Consider the following 27,777-nt stretch of genomic DNA (forward strand, 5'->3'; position numbering starts at 1 on the left):
GTTTGCACGTTAAGAACTTCCCTATCAAACTCAGTGCACAACCCTCAATCTTGTCCATCCTTCCCTCATCGGAAACTTGTATATCTTCCTCCCCTTCTGACGTTAACTTCAGACTGACCATGCTTTGAATCACATCCTCTGCCATGGTTACAACTCAATCACTTGGTAACACCGAGTTGTATAGAATTAGAAAGAAAGGTATAAGGAGGGTTGAAAGCTTGAAGAAAAATTAAGTAGAAAGAAACCCTTGGAGGTACTAAGGGAGGCAAGGCTCATTTTCACGAGAGAGAAAGCTCCTACAAGAGGAGAGAATTCTTTTAAGAAAACTTGAGGTTCCAAATGGGAGGGGAGCTGGATCCATAATTCTACTACTATTGGTTGGTTTTTGGTTTGGTACAAGCACTATAGGCTAGCTGGCTTTTTCTGTCTAAAATTGCCTAATGCATATTGCATTGGGAAAGTGAGAAAACCTCAATGTTGTTGTTGGACTTGGTGGTGGTGTCTGTGTCTTTCTACACTCTCGTTCTCTCTCTCTCTCTCTCTCTCTCTCTCTCTCTCTCTCTCTCTCTCATTGCTAGAAGAAGAGAGAGATGTGTGTGCCAGTCCTAGGCCTCAACTCTAACAAGTCTTCCATACTAGCGATTTTTTGCTTTTGTTTTTTTGACTTTCATGGACAAACATACCCTTTGATTCTATTTTTATTTTTTAATTCCGAAAATCCTACCTGTGTTTTTGCTTACCATATGTGATTCTTGCTGACGATATCATCTAGTATCAAGCTTTGGGTTATATATATATATCAAAGCTTCGGGAATTTTCAATTTTCTGTATATAACTTAGAGTCATGTTAACAAGTAGTCTTAGGGCAATAGTTTTTATTTTTATTATTTTTTTTATACAGTCTTAGGGCAATAGTTAACAATATATTTTATGAAAGTTTTGACACCATTTTTATGGGAAATGAAAAAACTATCAAAACATTAATTACTTTTTCTTTTTCCATAAAACTTTCTTTAAATAGATCGTAACATTTGCTCTAATGGCATTCAGTATTTCATGTAACTTATATATTTTTGTGTTTTTATTTCTATGGGCCTATGCTTACCTTTTTAAATATGTTTTTATGTGTCTGGAGTTCAACTAATCACTCCTATCAATAATTATCTGTTATTAATGAAAAAAAATACTCTACCAAAAAGGTCTAAACAACAAAATTAAAAATAGAAAATTGTCTCCAACTTCTTACTCACAACATGGACGTAGCATCAATTGATAGCAATAGGAGGGAAAAAAAAAATAAAGGCTCTGTCAATTTGTTTTGAAACAAAGATGGATCATTTTCATATATACAAAATTGTATATTGTTCTGTAGCATTGAAAATCAATAATCATTCTTTATTTAGTGGAATGAATATTTTTATAAGTACTTCAATTGTCTCACGAGTATTCATTTTGAGGGTCGGTGTAGATACCCCATTTCGTTCCAACTTATATCTGAGCCCCTGGTCCTAATGATGAGAAATCAAATTACTACCAAAATGATCAGTATTGTTTGTGGAATACAATGAGGATGAGAACCCTAAAAGTGGCCTAATACAGTCCAAGTCCAAGCCCAATTATGAACAAGAAAAGAAGCCAAATGTCCAAAAAGACCAATTTGGCCTAATTTGCTTGAGGTTGACAAAGACTACAAGTGTTGAATATATGATGTGTACGCACCCTATTGTGGCGTACTCTTTTCCATTTTGATGAGATTATAGGGCAATTAGCTTGATCAACTGGCTGCCCAAACATCCCATCAAACCCTAGTTCCCCCATTTTCTCTATAAACACCCTAATTTTAAACATCTAAAAGGTTAGAAAATTTTAACGTTAAAAACTCCGTCGAAATCCCCTCAAAAGATCCAAACTAAGAGTTTACGCTAGAAAGGCAAAAAGCAGTGATCATTGGATTGATTTTCAACAATCATTTGGTCAGAAAATAGTCTCTTACTTGGATTCACAACTTCTAGTTGGTTTTGTTGGGACATATGTGATTGAATGTTAGGAACATATGTCAACATGTTATGTATTGGCTAATCCTTTGGCAAAACACACTTTACTTGTAATTGAGTAGATTTAGGATGTGTTTAATGCTTTAAGAAACAAGATTTCAAGTTCAAGTGTTAAAGCCATGCAAGTCTGTCCAAGAAACAAATGAAGAAGTGTTGTTCATTAAAGCTCAACAGCTAGCATCTATCGAGATTTAACAGAGTTGTTTCAGCCCGAGGCTTAACAGCTGCTCGACAGTTAGGGTATTTGTCGAGGTTTATGAAATTTAGATTTTCAGTTCTGATTTTCATTCAATCCATGATTATGTGTTTGGGCTTTCTTTTCTCACAACCCTAAACATATATAAGGATTATTTTAAAGCCTGTATCAAGTTGCACAGCCAAGAGCACAATTGCATAAGAGCATAATTCATTAAGTGTAACCGGAAGCCTAGTTTGCCCTAGTTCTTGAGAAGCTGCTGTGTTTGTACACCGTAGGGTCTTGTGACCAAGCAACTTCGTGATCTTCATGTGTTAAAGAACAGAAGAATTTTGCAGTCAACATCCTTCTTAAGTTGGTGATCAAGTCGCGTACTAAGATCCACACATCTTTTGGTTAGTCATGTACTAGGAGTCGTGCAATACAAAGAGAGATTGTCACTACAGAACAAGTCCAATTGGGTATTGGGATAAGGATTCAACTGTAGGTTAGTATAAGGTACTAGGATTCATTTAGTTATAACCGCTTGTTTTGATAATAGTGGATTCTTGGGAGTGGTGACCTTAAAATCACCCGATGGGGTTTTTGCCTCGGAAGTTTTCCCCATTCGTAGACACCGTGTCAAATTTAATTTTCACTGCATATTTAGTTATATGGTGATTTTTTTGTACTGCCACGCTCATTGCATGAAATTGAACCTAATTAATTCACTTGTCTAATTAATTGATTAATTTATCACAAGGGGTCAATACATTTTGGCCTATCAAGTTCAAGCTTGCAAGCACACCACTAGGGTCATTCAACCAACCCTAATCAAGTTGTTCAACTCATCCTTCCACACACATAGCTACGGTAGTCGATTTCAGCTGAGGGGTTGGGTTAAAAAATAACATCACTGTAAGTGCTATAAGGAGGAGATATGGATCTTTCCCATGATCCACACTCTCCTCCTTGATTCTTATTCTTTTTTTTCTTTTTTATGTTTTATGTTTTTTAGTCTTTTAACATGCTTATTATGTATCATATTATGTTTTGTATCTGTAATTTGATTCATTTCCTTGTTGTTTTGATTAAGAGCATGTTGAAACCGTAATCTACCTCAAGGTGCATATGCACCTGAGGCACACCACTAGGGTCATTCAGCCAACCCTAATCAAGTCGTTCAACTCATACTTCCACACACACAATTGCGGTAGTCGATTTCAGCCGAGAGGCTGGTGGTTAAAAATAACATCATTGTAAGTGTTGTAAGAAGGAGATGTGGATCTTTCCCATGATCCACACTCTCCTTCTCAATTCTTATTATTTTATGTTTTTTTTTAAAAGTCTTTTAACATGCTTATTGTGTATCATAATATGTTTTGTATTTGTAATTTGATTCATTTCCTTGTTGTTTTGATTGAGAGCATGTTGAAATTCTAATCTACCTTAGGGTGCATATGCACTTAGGAAGATGCGTACGCACTTTTTGAGACACGTACGCACTCTTTAGACGGTTAGGGTTCATCTTTTGGTATGTGCTTCTAGGAACCTATTTTGAAGCTTAGGTGCATACACACCTTTCTTACGGCTTACACCAATCTAGGGCAGAAACCAGATTTCCTGCCTTTTCTAGTTTTACTTGTCATTAATGTCATGTTTATTTTCTTGCTTTATCTATTTTATTTGCTTTAATTGTGTATATTTGTTGCTTGATTTGTTTAATTTTGTATAATATATATACATATACATATAAATATATATATATATATATATTAATAGCCAAAACTTAGAGAAATTCCAATTAAATTTTAATTGGAGTCTCAAATTTGTACTACGTGTCCCATTTAATTTTTAATTTAGTGCAAAGTGATTATTAAATGTAAAAATTGAAATTCCAAATCCGATTAGATTCTAAATTGGATTTCAAATGAAGTCCAATTTTTCGCCATGTGTCCATCTAAGGGTGCGTTTGTTTGAGTGTAAAATATTTTTTGAGTGTAAAATAATTTCAGGTGAACATATTTTCAGGAAAGGAAAATATTTTCTAGTGTTTGGTTACATTTTAAAAATTATATTAGAAAATAATTTCAAGTGTTTGGTAACATTTTGAAAATGCAAATTTTCTACTAATTTTTCACATTTTCTCAGCCATTTTCTCACATTCCAAACAAATTTTATAATAGAAAATTGCAATCCATCAACTTTTAAACATACAAAAATCAAAACAACACCATTTTGGGCAAATAAATCATTCGGTCAAATTGAGAGAGGGAGGAGGAAGAGAGAGATCGGTGGTCGGTGGGTCACCGATTTCACTGGTGCGATCTTGCGCCTCGATCTCACCGGCACGAGCTCGACGGCGCGATCTCGCCGGCGCGAGCTCGCCGGTGCGAGCTCGACGGCGTGAGCTCGTCGGTGCAAGCTCGACGGCGTGAGCTCAACGGCGTGATCTCGCACCTCGATCTTGCCCAGCGCGAGCTCGACGGCAGGGCTTTGGGTTGAGGACGATGATCTAGGCTTCACCGGCGTGATCTGACCGGATTCGGCGATCTCCCTCTAGCTCTCTCTCTCTCTCTCTCCTTTTCTGTTTTCAATCTAAAAAATTCTATTTGAAGGTAAACTAGAAACGAAAATTGTTTTACGGGTGGGAAGGGGTATTTTACGGTAAATGGGTAAGTGATTTTCAATTGACCAAATTTTCAGTTGCTGCCAAACACACGCAAATGTGTAAAATATTTTCTGAAACTGATTTACCGTTGAACCAAACGCACCCTAAGTATTTAATTTTTGTGACAAATAAATGATTGGGTGCAAAAACTGAAAAGTCTAAAACTAATTAAATTCTAAATCATATCTAACTATTACATATTTTAGAAATGTATGGTTTAAAAAAAAAAATGTAAGCTAATACCATGTATAATTTGAACATCTTCTAAAAAAAATAAAAATTTTGAATCATATAATTATAATTGTTTTTAATTGTACCCGTGCATATGCACGAGACTACACACTAGTTCGTATTAAGTGCAAAATACCTATAACATTATTTTCTTTCCTATTTTTTGCTTAACCCTAATTCACACACACACACACACACACACACTCTCTCTCTCTCTCTCATAGGTGAAGGCTGATTTGAAGCTTTTTATATATTTAACTAAGAATTTTTTTGAGAATTTTTTTTTAGTATTATTTAAATTCTATTATCTTGTTTTAGATGCGAGACTACTAATTAACCATGTAGATTTTTTTTTTCTTCAGAAAATCGATAGACAAAAAATTTGACGAAACTTTTCATAGTTGTTGATGTTGCAAATTGATAGTGGTAAGTAAAAATGTGATATTTGTGGTAGACCTAGATAAAAACTAGTAAAAGTTTGTCAACTCAATTGTTGTGAAAAATGTTGCAAAATTATTTGTGTATTGCTCTTTTTTTTTATAATATTTTCACAACAAATCCTAAGTATTAAGTTATTACTGGTTCTAATTTTAACCCATTACTGAAATTACATTTTTACCAACCAATAATAGCTAATAACAACCTGTCATTTGTGATTTGTTATGAAAAATGTTGAGGACGTAACATTTTTCTCTCTCTTTTACTTGTTTTTAATTAGATAAAAAAAATTATTTTATGTGTTGGCTAATATTTGAACTTAATTAATAATTTTACGATAAAAAATTACTCTATTGGTTAAAGTTTGGGGGCGTTTTTCTACTTAGGGGCCTTACACTACCACATCATTTACTTCTATAGTAGAGTCGGGCTGTGTCTGTATGTATGCTCACATTTTTATATGTAGATTTCTTGGCCTATACTATGCTCATATGATTGATGTTGCTGCCTAATCCCTTACATGCCTATGTTTCTGTGATCACATGTCTACACCACTTTCCATATTTGTCTCATATGACTCGTAAACTACACCAAGGTCTAGATACAAATGCACACCTTCTATGCCTCAAGGATAAACATACCATCTATTTGTCAAGTAATGATATATAAAGGCCAGCTACGGCTAGGCAAGCTTGAGGTGCCAGGTGTTTTTCCATCCTGTATCCTAACTCTAAAACTTGTCTAGTAGAAAGACCTTCATGGAGTTAATGAGATTTTGGAAAGCAATTAATTATAATTAATAATTTTTACAAACAAATCATAGTTAATTGGTTATAATCACTTGTATCTAGTCATAAATCTTAGGCGTAAATACACTTTTAGTCCCTACATTTTGACGTTTTTTCATTTTAGTCCCTACATTTTATTTTGACCACTTTTAGTCCCTAAACCAATTAACGCGTGTTATTTTCGTCCTTTCCGTCAGTCAACTGACGGAAATTGCTGAGGTGGCAGCCGGAGACATTAAAATATCATTAAAAATGCCATATCACCATGACACATTAGCATATAAATTTAAAAAATCAATTTATTAATTTTAACTAAATAATAAAGATAAAAATAGAATTAAAAACTAAAATTCAGATTGTTCTTCATGTTCTTCAGATTGTTCTTCATTTTACAACTTGCTTTTCATATTCTTCCCAAATCAAACCCAGCAACCAAGAACTCAAACCCACCACAAGAACAGAATCCCAGCAAACCAAGAACTCAAACCCCCAGATCACTAGGAGATAAATGAAAACAAGAAGAAAAAACCCAACCCACCATTGCAACCCAACCACCACCACTACCACCACCTCTGAAATTTCATTTAAACATCAAATCAAACCCCAAAACCCAAACTGAAATTCAAAAACCAAACCCAACCAAATCCGAACCCATAGAACAAATCTACAACCAAATACCCATCACCTGCAACCAACAACAGCAATGGCAACCCCCAACAGAAACCCCACATCCACCAATAGCAACGGCAACCCCCAACAGAAACCCCACATCCACCAACAACAACAACAACAACAACCCACCAACACCAACCCACAACACACACAAGACCCACAACCCCAACTCTCCACAGTTACAAACCAAAAACCAATCACAAACACCCAAAAAAAAAAAACCACCATCAAAAGAAGAAAACAAACATGGAAGACCCAAACAGAGTCGAAGCCGAACGCTTACTCAGAATCTCCGAGAAGCTCCTCCAAACCCGAGATCTCACCGGTTCACGTGACTTCGTGATCTTAGCCCAAGAAACCGAGCCGCTCTTGGAAGGCTTAGATCAGATCTTGGCCGTCACCAATGTCCTCTTGGCCGCCGAGAAGCGCATGAACAACCACCACGACTGGTACTCGATTGCCGATTGGACGATCAGGAACTCATCAAGAAACAGTACTGCAGGCTCGCGCTACTCCTCCACCCAGACAAGAACAAGTTCCCTCTCGCAGATCAAGCCTTCAAGCTCATCGCCGACGCCTGGGCCGTCCTAAACGACATGACGAAGAAACCCTATGCGACAACGATCTTACCCTGTTTTCGAAAGTCGATCTCACCTCGGTTTTTGTAGGCAAAATTGCCAGTTCGCCTTAACAACGAGCAAATACTTCATTTTTTTTTGTTTTTGTGTTTTTAAATTTGAGTTTTTGTTTAGTTCTAGGTTGGTTCTGGTTTGTTTTTTTGTTCTTATTGTTCTTAATTCTATTTTTTCTTTTTTTATTTAGTTAAAATTGAAAAATTATTTTTAAAAAAAAATTAGATACTGATGTGACATTTTTAATATTATTTTAATGCCTCCGGCTACCACCTCAGTTATTTCCGTCGGTTGACTGACAGAAATGACAAAAATAACACGCGTTAATTGGTTTAGGGACTAAAAATGGTAAAAATAAAATGTAGGGACTAAAATGAAAAAACGTCAAAATGTAAAACTAAAAATGCATTTACACCTAAATTTTAAGAATGTGTATTATTCATTGAAGCTTATAGTAGCATGATATTTCAATTCAATTCGATGGTTTGATTTCAGCAGTCAAAACGTCATTTTTGCAATTGCAAGTCGAAATCACAAGACAGAGGCATGAAAAAGTTTCAAAATGTACCAATCTATGTTGTATAAACGGATTTTTATAGCATTATTAATATAATTATATTGGTGCTAAACTTCTATGAATTTAAATCACTATCTTTTCTGAGAAAAATTTGCAAATAAAAAAAATGAAAAAAAATCACTATAAACGACCATACGTGATATGAGGGGCCCTTGCTTAAATTGGCTTCGAATAGGGAACTCAACAAACTTACAATTTTTTGTATAATAGCCTGATATTTGTCAAGAAAAAAAAAAAGAAAAAGAAAACTAAATTTCTAATAAGAAACAACATGAATTTTAGTTCAGTGCATCTGCAATCTGTGACCCATACCCACCCAAGCTAGAATCGATTGAAAGCCAGAGCAGGAAGTAATGAGCCAGCAGCTACATATTCTTCACTTAGAGATGGCAAAGTAGAAGACAGAGCCTTTGTGAAGTTTTTTATTAAGTGATGACACCATCTTCAACATTGTCTCATGTATTTCATGTGGCCTCTCGAACTGCTTGAAATGGCAAGCATGGAAGCCCCTTTTCTGTGTATTTAAAGAAATAATGATATAAAAAAAAAATAATAATGAGATGAGAGAGTAAGGGGCCTTATGTGGAGAAAGAAGAGTGAACGAAGGGAAGAAAAGGTAAAGAACTATATAGAGGGGAAAAATGGGTTGGAAGGGGGTTAGTCAACATTTTGATCATTTGAGAACTGGCCAAAGATGTCAGGGCATGCTTCCCAGTTATGCTTTTCCCTTGCTTCCCAGTAACCACCAATATAACAGTACGTATTGCTAATTTTGTCCTTGGCAAACCACCTCGGCTTCCATCCCCTCTCTTGCATCTTCCGTGCCTGCAAATTCACATTGACACAATTTCCATTATTTCCATCTTACTTAATCAGGTCTAGTGAACAAAAGACCAAAAACAAAACACTATCAAAGCATGCATGGATTATAACCTGCCGCTGTCTCTGTTCTAGCCGCAACTTCTCTGAATTAGCCATTTCATACTCCCCATTCTCTAAACACTTCTGATCAGGTCTGAGTCTTGAATCTGTTGGTGGTAACTTCTCCTGTGTGTTAGTTTGATGTCAGCAGAGATGATGCCTTATTTCGTTCTTCACTAACAAATGGAAAGATTGGGGGAAGAGGGGAAAGGATAAGATGATGAGGCAGTAATAAAATGACTAGGTAAACAACCATCACCTTAAGTCCAGATGTAAGTTCATTTAGTGTAATGCCAAAGCGTGTTAGATTATATCTGGTTGGATATTTGGATGGTTTGCTCCGCTTCCAAAGCAAAGGCCTGGTCTCTAACAATGAATCTGATTCTTTCCCTTTCCCAGAAAAATCACCTATTACATAATGCATGCTCTCGTCCCATTTCCCCATCAAAGTTGCCACTGTTTTACCATGCTTATCTTGGACAATACCTTGTACCTGCAATGCAACTTAAATTACAAACAGAAATCATGACAGCTCTATATTGGCCCATAGAATACCAAAATTATGCAATGCAGTTCCTATCCAACTCTCTAAAGCAACACTCAGGTAGAAAAAAAATTGGGAAAAAATTGTGGAAGAAGTAGAGGAAATTAGTGAATTTAGGACTTATAATTTCAAGAAAGATGGGTTATGGTTCAAAATGATTAGTGTTTTAATAGGAAATCGAAAAGATTTGTTTCAGGGTTAAAAAGAGGTGAGAAGAAACTGAAATTAAATCAGCCCATATTTTGTCAACAGTGTATGTGAACAGTTGTGTGAATATTAACAAGAACAATGCATATGGACAATACAAGTTAGAAAAAAGAAAAAAAGAAAAGAAAAATAAAACAATAAGGCTAACGGGTCTCAATACTCAAAACACTTAATATTTTTATTAATCAACTACTGTATCTAACTTTTTCTAAATTTTTTTTTGATAGGTAAAAATATATGCATTCAAGAACACTACCTTATGCAAAAAACATAAGGCAGAGAGATAAGTACAAAGGGAAAAAGAAAGAGAAAAAAGAGAAGAGAGGAAAATAAACTAAGTACACAGGACAGAACTAAGAAACATAGGGAGAGAATTACTATAGGTGAGTCCCCAAGCCCTAGACCAATCAAACAGAGTGCCACTAAGAGAGGCCAAAAGCTAGTCATCTGAGCTTTCCATGTCCTATCAGACAAGTAAACCAAGAACCTAATAAGGTAATAAATGACAACTTGGACTTAAATGAATCAAACTTGAGATACTTCAAACCTATTAGATAGTTCTTGACTCAACTAAATTACCAAAATACCCTTAATTTGCAAGAGTTTCAGTTACCCTAAATATAAAACTAGCTAACTTGTAAAACGTAACACCCAACCTTAAATACCTATAATTAGACCATTAAAACCATACACCTTTGTTTCAATTGTACACCATGCAATGACCTAACAGAAATAAATTTTATATTGACTAAATTGAGAAATAGCAACATACTAAAAATCTTCCATGGCTACATCAAGTATCATATCCATTTTAGAGGCTAAATAATTATTACAACACCTACATGCATTGACCCAAACAAAGTTAACGTTGAAAATATTAGAATCAACCACAATGTTGCAAACATTCATGTGATACAGATGCAATGAAGTGAGAATTAAATACAAAGAGAAAAGTCAATAAATTAAACATTTCATTTACTAATGAACAAAACACTTTTCCCACTACAGGGTTGTTATTCCCCAATTTTTCCCTTGTTTTTTAATCTGACACTGGGAAATTTATTCACATTGAATGCAAAAAAAATAAATACCATATGGAGGGCATTTGTACATATTGAGTTCATGATAATATATTTAAGACTCTATACATTTTCTTAAATTAGTAAACAAATTATTGAGAAAAGGGAGACAATCAAAATACCTGGAGTGTGTACAGATGAAACATTTTAGATCCTTTAATGTATGATGAACTCAAAAAAAGAAGATGGAACAAGTGTAAAGTATTAATGTAGTTATGTGATACATTAAGTCTTAGTGAAAAGACTCATTCAATTCATAAGAAAAAGGATCAAAAGAAGTTCCAAATTATATCCTTTTAATATAAAAGTTCTGAAGTGCTAGTTACTAAGCAATTCTCAAATTCTTGCATAAAAAGATCCTTTCAGTGTTTCTACTGATGCCTAATGTTAGTGTTTTGAGAGAGAGAGAGAGAGAGAGAGAGAGAGAGAGACCCACCTGGTGAGGGTTTCTATCAATGATTGACTGCTCCTTGAATTTTAGCTTACATGAGTAGTCACAATTCCCCTCTATACGCATTGTACCATAGTGGTCGCAGTACAATTTTCCTAAAATGAGGTTGTAAATGGATGTTGTTACCTGATAGTAAAGTGTTAGCCAATTAGCAGGCACCTTACAGAAGTTGGAAAATGCTATTTAATGTCAAAAACATACCTTGCTCCACTGGAAAACTTCTCCATCATCAAATTCCAAAGTCAACAGACCAACAGGATCAAGCTGAATTGAACGACCCCAAAATTTACTTTTTAAATTGCTTTCTCCCCAAAATTTCCAGCCACGCCCCTCACAATGGCATGCAAGAACCATTGGGTGATGACTGACCTATCTCGAGATGAACATTCGATTCTAATTATCAGCAAATTTGATTCTAATTATCAACAAATAACACAATGGTTGGTGGAACATAATTACTAAAATATTTAACTTGATAATAATACCTTCTCAGAAATGAAACGAATTCCTTTATCTGGATAATCTGCTTCATACGTCTCACCCAATAGTGGATTAAATGGCTTGCAAGTTCTTCCATCTGTAGAGGCATACCCTGATACTGCAAATGCTGCTACATTCAGAATCCTCATAAGGCTATTACCCTACATATTTTCACCAAGGACATCAAACGAAGTTTAAAAAAAAAAAAAAAAAAGACTACTACAAATAAACTTATCAAGACAAACCCAATACCATGAACTGGCTACAATAAAAGGCATCAAAGGTCTATCTTTTTCTTCCGAAAAAAAAGGGCATCATTGGGTTGTATTAGACAATAAAGGTAATATTTAATCAATTGAACAAAACAAAGTGACTCCTCTGATAAGAATGCATATTCAATCATATAAACAGTCACATTTCAACTAATACATCTTTACTAAAAAATAAATATACCAGAACATTGTTGGTCCTCTATTCAATTTTGAGATGTCCTAGAATATTGTCCATTATGAAAATTCAATCAACAAATTTTAATCACTTTCTTAACTTATACTTCAATCTATTTAAGAAGTCATAAATTGAATAAAGGAATTATTATTGAAGGTAGACAAGCGATACAGAATAGAGGGAGTATCATTAAATTTTCAACCAATTGGTTTATTTGGTAAAGCCAGCATCAAGGCAGGGCTAGAGATAAAATACTGCCATCACAAGCCCGCTAGTTACTTGGAAAATTAAGAGGCAAAATAGTTATCTCCCATTGACTATTAAAAGAAACAATACTATCCTTTCCACTTATTGATCAACCCTAGTTAAACTGAATTTAAAAGGAGATGGGAAGTTAGTTTTGATATGTGCAGAAGATATCTTTAAACAGATACAAAGCATCTTTTTTTACAAAATGGCAACATAGTAAATTCAATGCTCAGATTACAAACACCTACAAGTACACAGAAACTAAGGATACCAGATGACATTGCAAACTGGCATTGGTTAAAAGTTACTAAGCAACAATTTCTTTAGGAAACAGAAAAAATAAAAAAAAGAAAGAAAATTCTCTATTTATATCTTTATCTTCATCTTTGGCTGGGTAGGAGAGTTACCACTCCACTCAGGAAATTGGTGAAATGTAGAAAATAATAGAAAGCACTAATGCGATTGGCCACTCTATTGAATCACCAGCTCCAAATGAAGTACACGTAAGTGAAAAATGAAACATCATAAGTAAATAAATCAGGCAAGATGCATCTGTTAATGACTCTATAAATCACATTAAATAATTGCAGAGGCATTATTATTCAGCAAAAGGAAAAAAGGAAAAAGAACTAGCATGCCAACAAGATTGTGGTAGTTCTTATAGGCATGCTAGCGCTACTGGTTAAAGTATCAACAAAAAAAAAAAATGTACAAGCTTAAACAAATTTAACTATAGAAAATGTGCAGTTATTTGCAACCAACCAACTTTCAGAAAGGCAAGAAACACCATCAGATTTTTAGTAGAATAATACCGTTTTACCCCATTCATAAGCTTGATCTAGAAGGTATGAGTATTCAAGATCTTCAAAACATTTCTGCAGAGAAGAGAGGGGCTCATTAAAATAAACTGGAAGACAAACTTTGGTGAGATCCTTCCCAATATTATCTTTGATCATTGACCAAAGACTGACCCCTCTCTCTTTTTCAACTGGTTCAGGCAATTTCTTACGGCGCCTAACATGAGGACATCTAACGGATCTCAGGCTAGAATAGACACCATCTTCAGAGTCAAGACACTCTTCATCATCAGAATCAAGTGGTGATTTCTGAAATTCAGAACCAATACTTTTGAAAGAACTTGATGAAAGAAAATCTCGAGTATCCAAAAATGCATGGTCATCATCATCAGTTTCTTCCTCTACTTCATGTCTGTCAATGTCATCATAAGAATCACTTCCACTTCCCTCTGTAATATATTTCACAAAAATATGCTACGATTAGTATTTGAAGACAGAAGTACATCTGTCTTCAAATGTACTTCTGTCTTCAAGTACATCTTTCAATAAAAAAGAAGAAGACAGAAGTACATCAAGTACGAGAGAATCTAGCATGCATAAAGAGCCCACAACATGTCAAATTGTTATTGAACAGAGAAATAAATGTGAATCAAATGTACAAGGTAGTGTCTTGTATATCATGTGGGGTCTATAGGTGAGTGGTTCCCAGTGGCTGTGAGAGATTGGTTGCATGCAACTGCTGTAAAAGAAAATTCTTCCTAAAGTTTAGGCAAAGGATAAACCACAAATATACCAAAAAGAGAATTACTGCTACACTAATTCAATTAACCCATCGCAAGGCCTGTTCTTATTACTGAAAGAAAAATAATATAAAGCTAGTTTTAAAGAATATTTTTGACTATGTCCCACTAAAAATTCTTCCACCATGAGTACATATTAACTGGGAATTATTTTTTTAGAAAATTAAACAAAAATAAAGTTTTTTAAATCATACCGCTGATATATTTGTCTTGCTTTGATCTAAAGGAAGATCCTTGCTCGGTTGCTTGCCTTTGGCTTTCATCAACAAGTGTGTTCTCCAAGTCAACCTTTTCTGTCTAGAAGAAGCAATAGGTAGGAAGTAACTTTTCCATTACCAGTTAAACTGAGTTCCACTTGCAATGATCAACTAAAATCAAACTTTTACCCATTAATGTATCTTCCACAAAATTAATACTCAAATTTCTCTAATTACAAGCTTGTTTACATGAAAGAAAAGACAAATGCCCATGGTGAATATTAATTCCAAATTAATAGTTAACCCAGTGGCTTTCAAAATTTGAACACTAAATGCAAATTAATGTAATTAACTACACATAAAGAATTAAAAAAAAAACAAAAACAAAATGAAAATAATAACAACATCATCAAAAAGAAGAAAAAAAAAAGTCTTTTAGGTAAATATTGCTTTTAAAAAATTTGTAAGCTCACTCTGCTTTGAAATTGTGTGTTAAACTGTCAAATTTCAGAAGTGTCAAAAAACGTAAAATTATTTAGGAGTAGGTTAAAAACAAATGATTAGGTAAAAGAGTCCAAAAAGTGTAGACCAGATCATAAATGTAACGTCCAATCCAACCCTCTCTGTCAAGAACTTATCTAAGACATACCTCTAAGTGACGCAGTGCATCAATGAGCAACACCTGCTTCTGTTTGAGGACCACAAGATGCCTTTGCATCTCCAACAGCTCACTCCTCATAATGTCCTCACTGTCCTGGATGGTGGCCTCACTGAGCCCCTCGTCCAAAAGACGCTGCCTCAACTTCTCCGTGGAGATCACCATGCTCTCGACAGCAGGCCCCATTAGCTCTGCATTAGACACCCGTGGGAACATGTCCTTAACCGCCTTCAACGCCTCCAACCATGATGCCCTGTCCTCCCTACTCTCTGCCCTCAAATGCAGCCTCTTCTTTGTCCCCGTGTATACAGAAAACCTCCTCTCGTCCGACTTACTCTCCCTAATCGAACACACCTTAAGCATTCATGCATTCACTATTATTATTATTCTCAAAATCAATCAAACATACCCTACATTGCTTATCGCACAATCAAACACTATATTAACACACAATCGCTTAAAACTTTAGCTAAAATGCTGTTTCCATCCCTAAAGTTCACATATATTTCATTTTTCATCCCTAAATTTTACAAAGTTTGTTTTCAGGTACTAAACTATTGACAATGTTACATTTTTTGTCCAATTTTCATCCCTAAAATTTGCATGAATTTCGATAAATTTTGCATCCTTAAACTTTAAAAAGTTTATTTTTCTAAACCTAAGTTATTTGAAAATGTTACATTTTCTGTCTTTAAACTTCAAAATGATAACTATTGAAAAATTCTTTCATTTTCCTATTTTTGCTGCTATTGATAAAAAACTTTTTGAAAAGTTCCAAAAAAAAATAAAATAATAAATTTAGCAAACTTTAGAGATGAAAAAAATATTTTAGACTAAAAACTATATAATTCTCATTTCACAGCCAGCCAAATTTCGTTTTTCATTCCTATAACTTAAAAAAAAAAAAAATTGTTTTTTCATCTCTAAACTTTAAAAGTTTATTTTCAACTTTAAATTATTTGAAAATGTTACTCCCTCTCTCTCTCTTTTATATATATATATATATATATATTGAATCCATAAACTATTGAAAAAGTACTTTTTTGTTTCTATGTTCGCCACTATTGATAAAAGGCCTTTAAACAAAATGAAATTCTAACAAACTTTGCCTAAAACTGTATAATTCTCATTCCACAATCAACCACATTTATTTCTTCATTAACTAACAAAAATTAACATTTTGTTCGGTATCTAAAAAAAAGAAAAAAAACGCAAAAGACAGTAAATTCTCCTCTAACTTAAAAAAACCGATATCATCCAAACAGAAACAGGGCATAAAGAAGGAAAGAGAGAAAAACCTTGAGGTGTATTTCGCCGACGGGTTTACGGAGGCGGGATTGGGTGCGGTTATTCCTAGAGAGACGGCGGAACGACTCTTCGCCGATCACCATAGATCCGCGCTCGGTTTCGTGATTAACCGCGATCTTATCGGGACCGTGGATTTTATAGTAGGAGAGAACACCGTCTTGCAACACGAACCACCGCGGCCTCCATCCACGCCCATAGTTCACCCACTTGTACAGAACCCCGGAGATTCCACTCCCTACGATGTCGTTTATCACAACGTCCATGTCTCGCAGCGACGACGGCGCCGTTTGCCGCGTCGTGGACTGCTCCAGCGCCGAGGAGTTCGACCGCTTGATCAGCCGGCTGTGATCGCTGCTGATGCGGAAGCTGTGAGTCGACAGCGATCGAAGCGACGGCGTATTGGGATGCGGCGGTGGCATGTTTAGTAAATCTGATAAAGAATGAGGGGCGGCGGCGGCGGTGCGATCCGGTACTTGCGTTACGCAATAGACTGGGTGCATTCTTGTGGAATCGATCGATCAGGAAATAATCATTTGAGGAACAGTGAGAGCGAAACGGTTGCCGTGAAAATCGGACGGTGATTGGATTTTTTTTTGTCGTGGATATTTTCGGTTATACAATACACGTTCGTTCGTTTCTTTTTTTTTTGGTTGAGATTCGAAAAAGGAATAAATGAAAAGAATAATAAATGAAGAATCGGTATTAACGAATTTTGGTTTTGTTTGTGAATCCGAAAAGTCCGCCAGAGTGGCGAAACTGACAAGCTGGCTTTGGCCGTCACCGTCACCGTCCCCGTGAAATTAAAAATAAGATCGGGTTCGGGTTCGGGGGTGATAGCTTTGACTTTGACCGTAATTGTATCACGACGAGACAAGACGACAGGTCGGTGAGCTTTATAAAGAAATAGTTTACAAAATTATTAGCATGATACATATATATACCAATCAATAATCCAAGTCTTTCACCCTTATATACGATAGCTTTTAAACTTTATCTTTATTTTATAATGATTCCTCTTATCATTCGTTTAACTCGTTCGATATTAAGTTCTTTATTTGACATTTTATGCCTAAAAAAAAAAAGTAAAGATACCATGTCAACACCAATATTTCCTAATGAAAGTGGAGGAATGAAGTTTTGAATATAATGCGACACGTGGCAATGTTTTGTTGAAGAAAATGATAAAAGACAAATAGTATTTTTTTTAAAAAGTTCAAATAGCGGTAGGAACTTTCACATTATAGGAACTTTCACATTATAAAAGGAGAAGATGCGAAGAAAAACAAATCCAATTTAACACATTTTTATCTTGTATCTTAGGAGTAGTAACAGTCTGTGTTAGGAGTACGAGTGCATGCAAGTTGGATTGGGCGAGTGGAGGATAATATTTTTAATCAACTCTCTAATGACGAGTTAGGTGGTATTCTAATTTGCTATTAACCCACCAATCTCTAAATCTAGCATGTTAGTTGAAAATCTTAACGGCTTCAACTTGGTAGGTTGAGCAGGTTGGGTGGGTTGGCAATTCAACCGTCTAAATGAAATTATTTCAAATAAATTGAATAGTTGTTTGCACTCTCAATCAAAAAAGGAAAGAAAAAATAACAACTATTATTAAAAATATTTACAACACACTACATTTATTTTTTATTAGAATAATAAAAAGTTTATTGCACTGAAAGAAAAATATTTCAGAATCTCAAATTAGACTTGTACGGAGTAAGAATAATAACAAAATCTTATATAGAGTGTGTGGCTAGAAATTATTAGAGAAGAGAGGTGAAAGTGAAAAAATAAAAGGGAATAAAAAGAGATGATAGAAATAAAATGGGTGGGATAGTGAAGTAGAGTTTTGCAACATAACAAAGTATATAAATATAATTTATATATTTATTTTAGACATAATAGGGGTTGGATTGTGGCGAGTAAAAAATATTCAACCCACTGTTTACCCAATGCACTAATTTAACTATCTAACCCGCTCACCCGACCTTCGTCACTAATAGACCCGCACAGATTGGGTTAGATTGGTGAGGATTAGGCAAGTTAAGCCAATTTTTTGCATGACCCTAGTTAGGAGTAAAGTAGAATAGAGTTAGTTAACTTATTCTCATTAGCAAATTGAACTACAAAAGATTGCATTGCTCGAAGCAAGTATGTTTTCATTCCTTAGCGTGTGAGACAAATCCAAACCCACTTGAAATAAGAACTATAAATTTCAGATAAATTTTTTTGGTGATGATAGAGACAAGTTCGACTAGGATTTGAGAATACTGACGGGGTGGTTCAATGAAGCGACAGAAAGGGCAATGGAAAACATCTCTCTTTGGGGCGATGAACATGGGGATCCAATATATGGATCTAGACCAAGTCAAATTCTGTTGTTCTAATGGTTAAATCAGCCTAGCTACAAAGCTATAGTTCATTCAGATGAAACCAGACAGGGTTGTGCTATTTTTAGTAAAATCTAGAAAGTAAAGTGCATGATAGGGGATGAAGATGCATGTTGAAAATCCTTTGGCATTGGTAGGTTTCCATAATATTACTTCTCAAGAACTAGAGATTGATGGGCAACAATCAGATCATTGTTCCACACCTTATTTATTTATTTAATTTACTGATAAAAAACAGATGTGGAACAATAAGATCAATTCCTACTTATGATCGCTTTGATATTGAATCAACTTTGGAGACTCAGGAATCTGGTGCTGCATTGGAGAATATCTCTTGACCATTAAATTAACGATTCTACCAAAAGTTTAAGGTGATGAACAATGGTAAATTTAATTATTTAACTACATATATCTAACACTAATTCATTTGAGTAATCTTATCTTAGAATACTGGAGCTTGTAACACGGGCTACAGGTACACTACCACAGCTTTTCCCATATCTGCTTGGCGATTTGTCAAACTGAGCTTTGATGTAACTATCGGGAAAGTTAAGAGTGAGGGATATTCTTAAGTTTGCTTTGATGCCTTTCAAAAGTGATGTAGTGAGGTCCCTTGGAGAATTGCTGATTGGATTGTAGATATTAAACGGAAAGCTATGCACATGAGCTGATAGAGCTGCATGCACATGAGCATCTGTGCGTGGTCCTTGAAATATAGATTCTGTATGGTCTTTTTGATGTAATGTAAATTATGTCCTTAAGCTAGCTTTTGTAGCTGTCATACACCTATACTACAAGAGCTCAGTTCGTAGTTCTTTTTGTATATGCTCTTATTGCATTCCTTTTGTACTTTTAAGTACTTAATAAAAGAATCTTTTTTCCAAGTTAAAAAGGGGAAAAAAAATCATATTATTGAAACAGTTAATATGCAATTCAAATTCAAATGATGTTTGACTATTTTGTTAATCTCATTATAAATATGAGTCTCTCGTAACCTGTTATCAAGCGAAGTGAATCAAGATTAGTCTTTTAGTGATTAGTGGTATGGTAGGCTATTAGGCTGAACCGTCTTTCTTCTTTTCTCCTTACTCTTATGCATCTTATACAATTCTCCATTATTCTTTTTAATTTTCACAGAAATATTATTAAAAACAACAAATAGTTCTCTTCAATCTTCACAAAAATATTATTGAAAACAACAAATAGTTTGATATGAATACATCATATGAGAATATAAAACAAAATGTTTGTAAGGGACATATTTTTATGTAATTGTCATATTCTTTGACAAAACGCACTTTGCTTGTATTTGGGTAAATCTAAGTAGGTTCAAGATGATCATTACAAGTGGTTACATAGGAGACATGAAGGTTATTCAAGAACTGCTCAAGAAAGGTGCAATTTGCTGGTTTTGATACCTCCTTGACAGAAGCTCGATCTGTCGAGATTCATTAAATCTCCACACATGTCTCAATTTATCGAGCTTACAGGATTTAGACTATAGCCAGCAACATTTTTATTCTAAAAGACTATTTGTTTATGGGTTTGTATAATGTTTATTGGATTAGGAAAGCTCAAGGTTTGTGTATACTTATTTGGAATAGGAGAGCCAATTGAGCTCCTATTTAAACAAGGAGGTGAAAAAAGAAAAACCTAACCCTAGAGAGCTTCATAAAGTTTTCTTTTTGAAACCTTAGCCTCTTCCTACAGAAGAAATAGTTCTTGCTATAACCAAGCAAAGTTTTTCACAACATCATTAAAGATCTTATTGGTGTTTCTATGTGAAGTTGTTGCAAATCAATTACATCAATCAAAGAGTTGTTGTAGAGTTAGTTATATACTGAGATTCATGCAAAGGAGTTAGTCACGTACTAAGATCCGTGCATCATTAATTAGTCACGTACTGGGATTCGTGCATTGCACGAAAAGATTACCACTACAATACAAGTCCAATTGGGTATTGGGGTAAGGATTCAACTGTAGGTTGGTATTTCGGAATAAGCCAAAGGGCTTGGTAAGATTACTTATACTTGTAATTGCTTGTGATTAATAATGGTGGATTCTTGGGAGTGCTGATCTTAAAATCACCCAGTGGAGTGTTGTCTTGGTATTTTTTCTCATTTGTAAACAAATTAACCGTGTCAAATTTATTTTCCGCTGCATTTAGATATTTTGGTGATTTATTTGTACTGCCATGCTATTGCATGAAATTTGATCTAATTAATAAACTTGAGTAATTAATTAATTAATTGCAATGAGTCAATTTATTTTAACCCAACAACGTTCATACACAAAATCTGGAGGAGTGGTGAATTGAATGTTGGGGAGATTAACAATGTTGATATATCCTCTATTCATAGGATATTAATTAGAAAGAAACACAAAGAACCAATTACAAAAAATAAAACAGACAAACCTTTGACATACACCCGGAGTAGCTTTAAGGTAAGCACTACAGTGCCTTATTAATGCATTAATTTCTCATGATCCCAGGCTTCTTTAATTAACTACTGGGGAAGCTTGTTGAGTTTACAATAAGCATAGTCTTTGAACTTCTTGGCCTTGTACTTGGGTGGGTTCTCTTCGTTAACAAGTTGGCGTAGAGGTCCCACTACAAACTCTCCCGGTGGCTCCAAGAATACTGGCCACGACATTCTAGCCTTCCCTTTATCCACTGTGCTCCTGTGCAGCACGCTCCTGTATATTCCATTGCTGAGAATCTGCCAAGTTTCATCAAGAATCTGTTATTTTTCATGGTATATATGAGATCTGGAGATATTGAGTCCGATCCTTATTTTCACTCTAGTTTCTATTTAAATTATTATTAAGGGAAGAATCTCTTAAGAGTAGATCCAAAATGTTAGTTAAAGGTTTCGAATCTAAGACCTCATGAATCTCTGAGGCCTTAAAAACCATTAGGTCCATCCTTGAGGTTTCTTAGAGTAAGTTAAGGTAAATAGGATACGGTTTGTGTTCAGTGCTTTTTTGCACTGAACACGTTACGATGCAGACACGTGTCCAAAACTAGACAAGTTTCCAAATTGTATCGTATTTAGTGCAAAAGACACTAGATACAAGCTTCTCCTAGGTAAAAAAAATCTCAAATAATTTTAGGATCACTTATTTTACACAACTATTCTATGTGGCTGACTGTGATTGACTATATGTCATTTTCACATGAATCCATAACTTTTTCTTTATCATTTAGGATTGTGATGAAATGTGATACAAAAAGATGTGATCCTAGATTTTTTTCAAAAATCTCATAGTAGTATCCATAATAAGAAAATTTGAAATAGGTGGAAAAGAAAAATATAGTTTTGTTAGCAGAATAAATCTCCAATATTGTGAACTAATAAGTTGAACAAAATTCATATAAAAAAAAAAAAGTTTGAACAAAATTCTGGTGCTCCAAGGAATTTCCTATTCTCTCTCAAATTCTCAACAATTATCCATATTATCAAAGTCACCATATTGCAATATATCTCTATTAAATTATATGCATGAAATTTAGGTGATGAATTTTGTACATCTTTGTGGATAAAAATGTTACTAACTTCATTAGCAATAGGGACATAATTATGTATGTTTTTACAACTTTTGAATTGTTATGGGAGCAAAAATAGTTTTATATATAGTCCCATAATTGCCACTATATCTTTATTATACACCTATTATAATAGACAACATAATAAAAAAATTTATATCCCTAAATTTATTGGACAAATCTTTTTTTTTAATGTAAATGATAGCTTATTTACTAACTTTGATAACCATTTTCTATATATATATATAAACCTTGATAAGCATATCCAGTGACCAAGAGTGGGAGGCTACAAAGGAATTATTGTGAACATAAATGTGGCTGTAAGATTATCAAAAAAATAAGAAATAAAAAAGAAGAAGAAAGAAAGTGGTTGTAAGAACCGAAAAGCTAGTTGGCAAGAGCAATACAATTTTTCTGTGACTACAATTAATATTTATCACAATTTTTGCTATAATTTGTTGACGTGGTCAACTAAAAGTAATAAGCAATAACTTTCATATGAACAGTAGTACTATTTTTTCTTCACCACTCGCAGTCAATCATGTTAGAAGTGAGATAAAACTTGTAGTTAAAAAATTGTTTATAAACTTTCTCTAATATATTATATATGACCTTTCACAAAAGGTTTAAAGAAAACATTGTTTAGCTATATAATTATTTTCCTCACTCTTTATTCTTAATTCATATGTGCTTAATTATGCAGAAATTATCTCATAGAACATACTCCTAGCTCACAAGTCCGTGATCTCAATTCCCACAAGCATGTGAGTAGGAATGGGCATAGAAGATATTTTTTCGATCTTATGGATCCATTCTCTACATAGGGTTTCGTTTCACTCTTTTTGAGATGGAGTTAAAGATTTAAGTCAATAAAAATCTTTTTTAGTTACTTCCTTCTCAATTAATTTAATAAACAAAAACCTAAAAGTTTTCATTCTAAAATTTTTGAATTTTTTATCTTCTAATGGTGTTTGTACAAGATATCCTTTCTCGTGTTTATAGACCCATTTTCCACGTATATGTTTGTTTGGTATATTGTAGTGTTTGGCAACTTATTTGCTTAGAGTGAGATAAAAAGATAAAAGTTATTTTATTTTTTTAAAAAAATTTCAAATATAAATACCAAGACAAAAAAAAGTAACTAAAAAGCATCTTGAAAAATATTTACTTCCAAATTAGTTTGAATGAGAAATACGGGTTTAGTTATATCATTTTTTTTAATGAATCATGTAACTCATTTAAACAATAAATATAAATAGTCTTATAAATTTTTATGTAATGAATTGGAATAGATTCCTTCATACTAGTTTTTATTTAAAAAAATGTAATTCTAAAAATTTTAATTATTTATCTCCTGATGATCAATATTTTAGTGAATGGACTACTCTCGTGCCACAACATTGTCCACTTAAAAAAATTGAGTAAGAGCATCTCCAATAGGCTCTCTAAAGCCTAATTTGGAGCACAAACACACAAAAATACACCTCCAACAGCCTCTCCATCTCCTTTTTTTTTTTATTTATAGGTTTGCTACATTAGCTCTCTAGAATTACTGTAGCTCCTCTAAACAATATACTCCATTAAAATAATACCCAATTGAATAAAAACAGACTTTTTTCTCTTTCCTCCATTTCTCTTTCTTCTGCACTCCCTCTCTCTCTTGCTTCTATTTAGAGAAAAACTTTCTATTTGCTTCTCATCAGAAAACAACGATGAAGCACAAAATCGACGGAGCTCTCAATCAAAATACAAACTCAAATCACAATTTTTAAACTAATCAAATTAGAACAAAAAAAGAAAAGAAAAAAAGAGCAAAGATGACCCATCTGAACCTCAGTGGAGAGGAGAACCTGTGGTGGTGGGAGGGGAAAAAAGGTTGTCCTCTAGCCTTTGTCATCCACCGACGATGTGAGAGAGAGAAAGAAAGAGAGAGAGAGCAGCTTCAATGCTCTAGAGTAGACGAAGTGCTAGAGAAGAAAAGAAAAAAGACAATTGAAGAGAGCTCCAGAGCAAGTGCTAGAGAAGAAAAGAAAAGAAAAAGTGAAGAGAACTCCAGACGTGAAGATAGAGATAAGGGAAAGGTGTGGAGGAGAAAAAAAAGAGGAAAAAAGAGGGAAAAGAAACGTGTGGATGAAATAAAGAGATAATGGAAAAATAAAATAAAGAATAAGAAATTAAAATTGAGAAATGCTACTACAATATTTTCACAATAAATTTTAAGTAGTTGGTTGTTATTAACTAATACTGATGAAAAAAAAAATTAAGTGATGTGTTCAAATTAAAATCAGTAATAACTTACCACATATGATTTATTATAAAAATATTGTAAAATATTAAGAACGTAGTACTTCTCATTAAAATTAGATGAATGGAAGAAGATTGAAAAAGAAATATTAAATAAAGAATGAAGAAATAATATTTAAATAAGATAGAAAAAATGATAAAGAGTTTGTTGAAAAGTGTATTTGAAAAAGTAAGTAAGAAAAAGATAAAATAAATTGTTCACTCTCCGAACAATATAAAAATTTGAAGAGACATTTGGAGATGCTCTCCAACAACCTTCTTGTTAATTATTTTCTTGTTAATTATTAGGTCCTAAGGAATCCAATGGACCCCCATTTTAAAGGTGAAGTCACTGCCGTATTCCCTTTTTAAGACATGTACTTTAGTGGGCTCAGGCATGTACACAACCATAAAACTTGTTAAACTGCATCCAATTAGAATTAGGAAAAATCTTATTACAAATTACATCCAGCACATTATATTTAAAAGGGGGTCTGATTAATATATGTACCAATTCATTTTAAGTAAATTTTTATTAGGAATAGAAAAAGTTGTCAAAAAATTTGACAAATTTTTCAATATTTGATATAAAATTTCTTAAAATAGTTTACTAACATATGATTTAAAGGCATATGTTAGAAAAAGCCTATTTAAAATTGTTTTGGTGAAAGTGTTTATGCATGATATAGACTAGTTAGTGTCTATTTGAAAACAATTTATGTAGTTTTTTGTTAAAACTTTTTTATTGTAAATAAAAAGTAAAGTTAAATAAAATACGTATGTGATTTACGTGAGACCCATAAATAATAAGAAAAATAAACAAAAGTTAAAGAAAATAAATAGATGAGTCATTTGGGATCAGCAAATGATAGAAAAAATAAGCAATAATCTGACTTATAAGTATATCAATATTTTTAAAATTAATTGAGAGAGAGAGAGAGAGAGAGACCTCAATCTGGTCACCGATGTGAACAATTAATGCATTAGGTATGTACTTAGCATCGATCCAATGGTCATCTTTGAGAACTTGGAGTCCAGGAACTTCATTAGGCACAAGAATGGTGAGGGAGGAAAAATCAGTGTGGGCCACTACTCCGAGTGCTAGGTCAGGTCGAGGACATGGTGGGTAATAATTTATTTTCAGCATATACACTATGTCTTCTCCACCCGCTCCTTCTTTTAGTGCATGACGTTCAACCCCTAACCCTAACGAGAGACTTGTGAACAACTTATTTGCCACTTCACGTATGTATTTTGCATACACTTCATTCGCATCTCTGCACCCAATAAATAATTAAACACAAGCAACAAAGACCAAAATGAGTCAAATTTAACACTTACCAAAATTTAAGTTTTCACAATCAGGATAGGATTAATCTAGAGTTGTTTATATATGATGACTTTTTACAGTTTGAAATTAATTCATTATATCATGTGGGTTTTGGTTTTAAAAAACCATCCTATTTATTAACTATTTATTTATATAATTTTTGAATGCATTTATTATATTATATAATATAATAGAAGAAATATTAATAAATTTTGTTAGATGGGGCCAGGTGCAAGTACCCCTCGACCTCGGTACTCAGCCCATGACTGATAGTGATGCTACAGATTTAGAATTCATTATGTGTTCCAAAGTTAGAGGATAAAAACCTATCTTCTTTCGTCAAAAAAAGGGATAAAAACCTGTAAGAAGGTGGGTTCTTGGGCCAGAACCGGTAGTTGATGGCGGAAGGAGGCCAGATCTTATGGAAAAGATGATCCACCCAAGGTTTTTTTCCATCAATATCTTTCTGGAGTTGGGTTCCATAGCCTTCTATGCTCTGAGAGCCAGGGATCTTAGCATATACTTCTTTCTCTTCTGGTGGAAGTTCGAAGAACTCTTTCCCAACAGCTTGTAACTTGGCTATAACATCAGTGGGTAAACCATGGTTGACAACTTGGAATATCCCCCATTCCTTGCTAGCATTAGCAATGGAACGGACCAGGTTTTCTTGATCTGGGTCACTAAGATCAATGGTTGGGATTTCCGGGACCGGTCCCCGGAATGTAGTGATAGCAGGCTGTTCTTTCTCGGGCCTTATGAACTCTGCTGGGATGGTATCAGTGGTGAGAGACAAGGAAGCAATAGCTTGAACTCTCTCAACCTCCATTGCACACAACTTAGCCCACTTTCACTGCTATTCTCTCTCTTTGCTTTTGGCATATTACGCAACTTTGGTTTGGTTTTGTTTTATAGAGGGTATAGAAGAGTGGAAGGTGGAGGTACAAGAAATGGTTAATTAATGCGGCTTCAGTTCAGATGAAAGACGACGTGAATATGGGTCATGAGACATTCATTTTACCAAAAACAGAGACGGAAAGAATCGACGACGTGGAATAATAGTGTTCACTTGATAGAACTACCCACCACGCAAAGGACGTGGAGTAATACAATCCTATAAAAAACTGTTCATCAGACGCACTTCCCATGTACAATGAAACTCTTTTTTTTGGCTAAAAACTCATTTTTGCTTTTACATTTTCACGCAATTTCTATTTTGGTCCCTATATTTTATTTTCACCGTTTTTAGTCCCTAAAATCAAGAAACTGATCTCGTTTTTGTCCTTACTGTCAATGCCCTAATGGTAAAGTCCTAGGTGACAGACGGAACAACCTACTAGCTAATGTGGCACTGATGTGGCGATTAAAATATTATTAAAAAAATATTATTTGGCATTTTTATATGCCACGCCAGCATTTTAAATTTTTTTTTTAAAAGCCATGTCAGAAAATTTAAAATGAGTTTTTCGTGTTCTTCCTAAATCCATGAAATAAACCAATTTCCAACAAACCCCAAATCTAAATGTAAGAAATAGAAACTTGCAGCGGAATATAAGTAATCGGTTTTTCAGCATACCTCTCTTGGCCTAAACCGATTATCACACAAGAGCTTTGAGATTATTCTACGCTGTCTAGAGCCAACCTCCACGTAGACCAGCTATCCAAACATGTTTTGAATTTCAGTTTATGTAACCCATGAACCAAAAACATTTCTCTGACGGTGTTGCACACTACTAGAGTGATGCAAACATAACTCATAACCTAAGAGCCTTACAATATTCTGTAAACACTATGAGAAATACAAAATTTGTTCACTGTTCAATAGGTACCATTCTTGGTGTTTATATACAA

At 34.1% G+C, this 27,777-nt stretch overlaps 2 protein-coding genes across 5 annotated transcripts; both read right to left on the reverse strand.

Annotated features, from left to right (window-relative positions):
• Positions 1–8,375: 8,375 nt before the first annotated feature.
• On the reverse strand, positions 8,376–17,294 carry LOC142631736 (oxysterol-binding protein-related protein 1C-like). Of its 4 annotated transcripts, none has more exons than XR_012843653.1 (10): positions 16,367–17,294; positions 15,060–15,422; positions 14,408–14,510; positions 13,429–13,862; positions 11,926–12,081; positions 11,642–11,809; positions 11,426–11,566; positions 9,419–9,663; positions 9,172–9,285; positions 8,376–9,063 (listed from the first exon to the last, which is right to left on the reverse strand). XR_012843653.1 is itself a non-coding variant. In XM_075806024.1 (10 exons), the coding sequence occupies exons 1-10, from the start codon at positions 16,874–16,876 to the stop codon at positions 8,896–8,898; spliced, it is 2,391 nt and encodes a 796-aa protein (XP_075662139.1). In that variant the 5' UTR covers positions 16,877–17,290; the 3' UTR covers positions 8,376–8,895. The 4 variants fall into 4 exon arrangements, 3 of the variants coding, with proteins under 3 accessions (XP_075662139.1, XP_075662141.1, XP_075662140.1); XM_075806024.1 differs by having other exon boundaries at positions 9,419–9,652; positions 16,367–17,290; XM_075806026.1 differs by having other exon boundaries at positions 9,419–9,652; positions 15,060–15,408; positions 16,367–16,506.
• Positions 17,295–20,986: 3,692 nt separating this feature from the next.
• On the reverse strand, positions 20,987–26,821 carry LOC142630589 (flavonol synthase/flavanone 3-hydroxylase). The gene is made up of 3 exons (XM_075804605.1): positions 26,289–26,821; positions 25,549–25,876; positions 20,987–21,489 (listed from the first exon to the last, which is right to left on the reverse strand). Exons 1-3 carry the CDS (start codon positions 26,753–26,755, stop codon positions 21,277–21,279), a joined length of 1,008 nt encoding a protein of 335 aa, XP_075660720.1. The 5' UTR covers positions 26,756–26,821; the 3' UTR covers positions 20,987–21,276.
• Positions 26,822–27,777: the final 956 nt, after the last annotated feature.

This window comes from Castanea sativa, chromosome 4 (genome assembly GCF_040712315.1).
Source record: "Castanea sativa cultivar Marrone di Chiusa Pesio chromosome 4, ASM4071231v1".
In the NCBI taxonomy this organism is placed as follows: domain Eukaryota; kingdom Viridiplantae; phylum Streptophyta; class Magnoliopsida; order Fagales; family Fagaceae; genus Castanea; species Castanea sativa.

What these genes read in the sequence shown, in the direction of transcription:
- LOC142631736 (XM_075806024.1), bottom strand. Translation starts at nt 16,876, where the DNA reads ATGCACCCAGTCTATTGCGTAACGCAAGTACCGGATCGCACCGCCGCC. An exon ending in TTCGTTTCATTTCTGAGAAG is followed by an intron (nt 11,810 to 11,925) that starts GTATTATTATCA and finishes ATCTCGAGATAG; the next exon opens with GTCAGTCATCACCCAATGGT. An exon ending in TAGAACAGAGACAGCGGCAG is followed by an intron (nt 9,064 to 9,171) that starts GTTATAATCCAT and finishes GTGAATTTGCAG; the next exon opens with GCACGGAAGATGCAAGAGAG.
- LOC142630589 (XM_075804605.1), bottom strand. Translation starts at nt 26,755, where the DNA reads ATGGAGGTTGAGAGAGTTCAAGCTATTGCTTCCTTGTCTCTCACCACT. An exon ending in AAGAACCCACCTTCTTACAG is followed by an intron (nt 25,877 to 26,288) that starts GTTTTTATCCCT and finishes TATTGGGTGCAG; the next exon opens with AGATGCGAATGAAGTGTATG. An exon ending in ACATCGGTGACCAGATTGAG is followed by an intron (nt 21,490 to 25,548) that starts GTCTCTCTCTCT and finishes GAAACTTGGCAG; the next exon opens with ATTCTCAGCAATGGAATATA.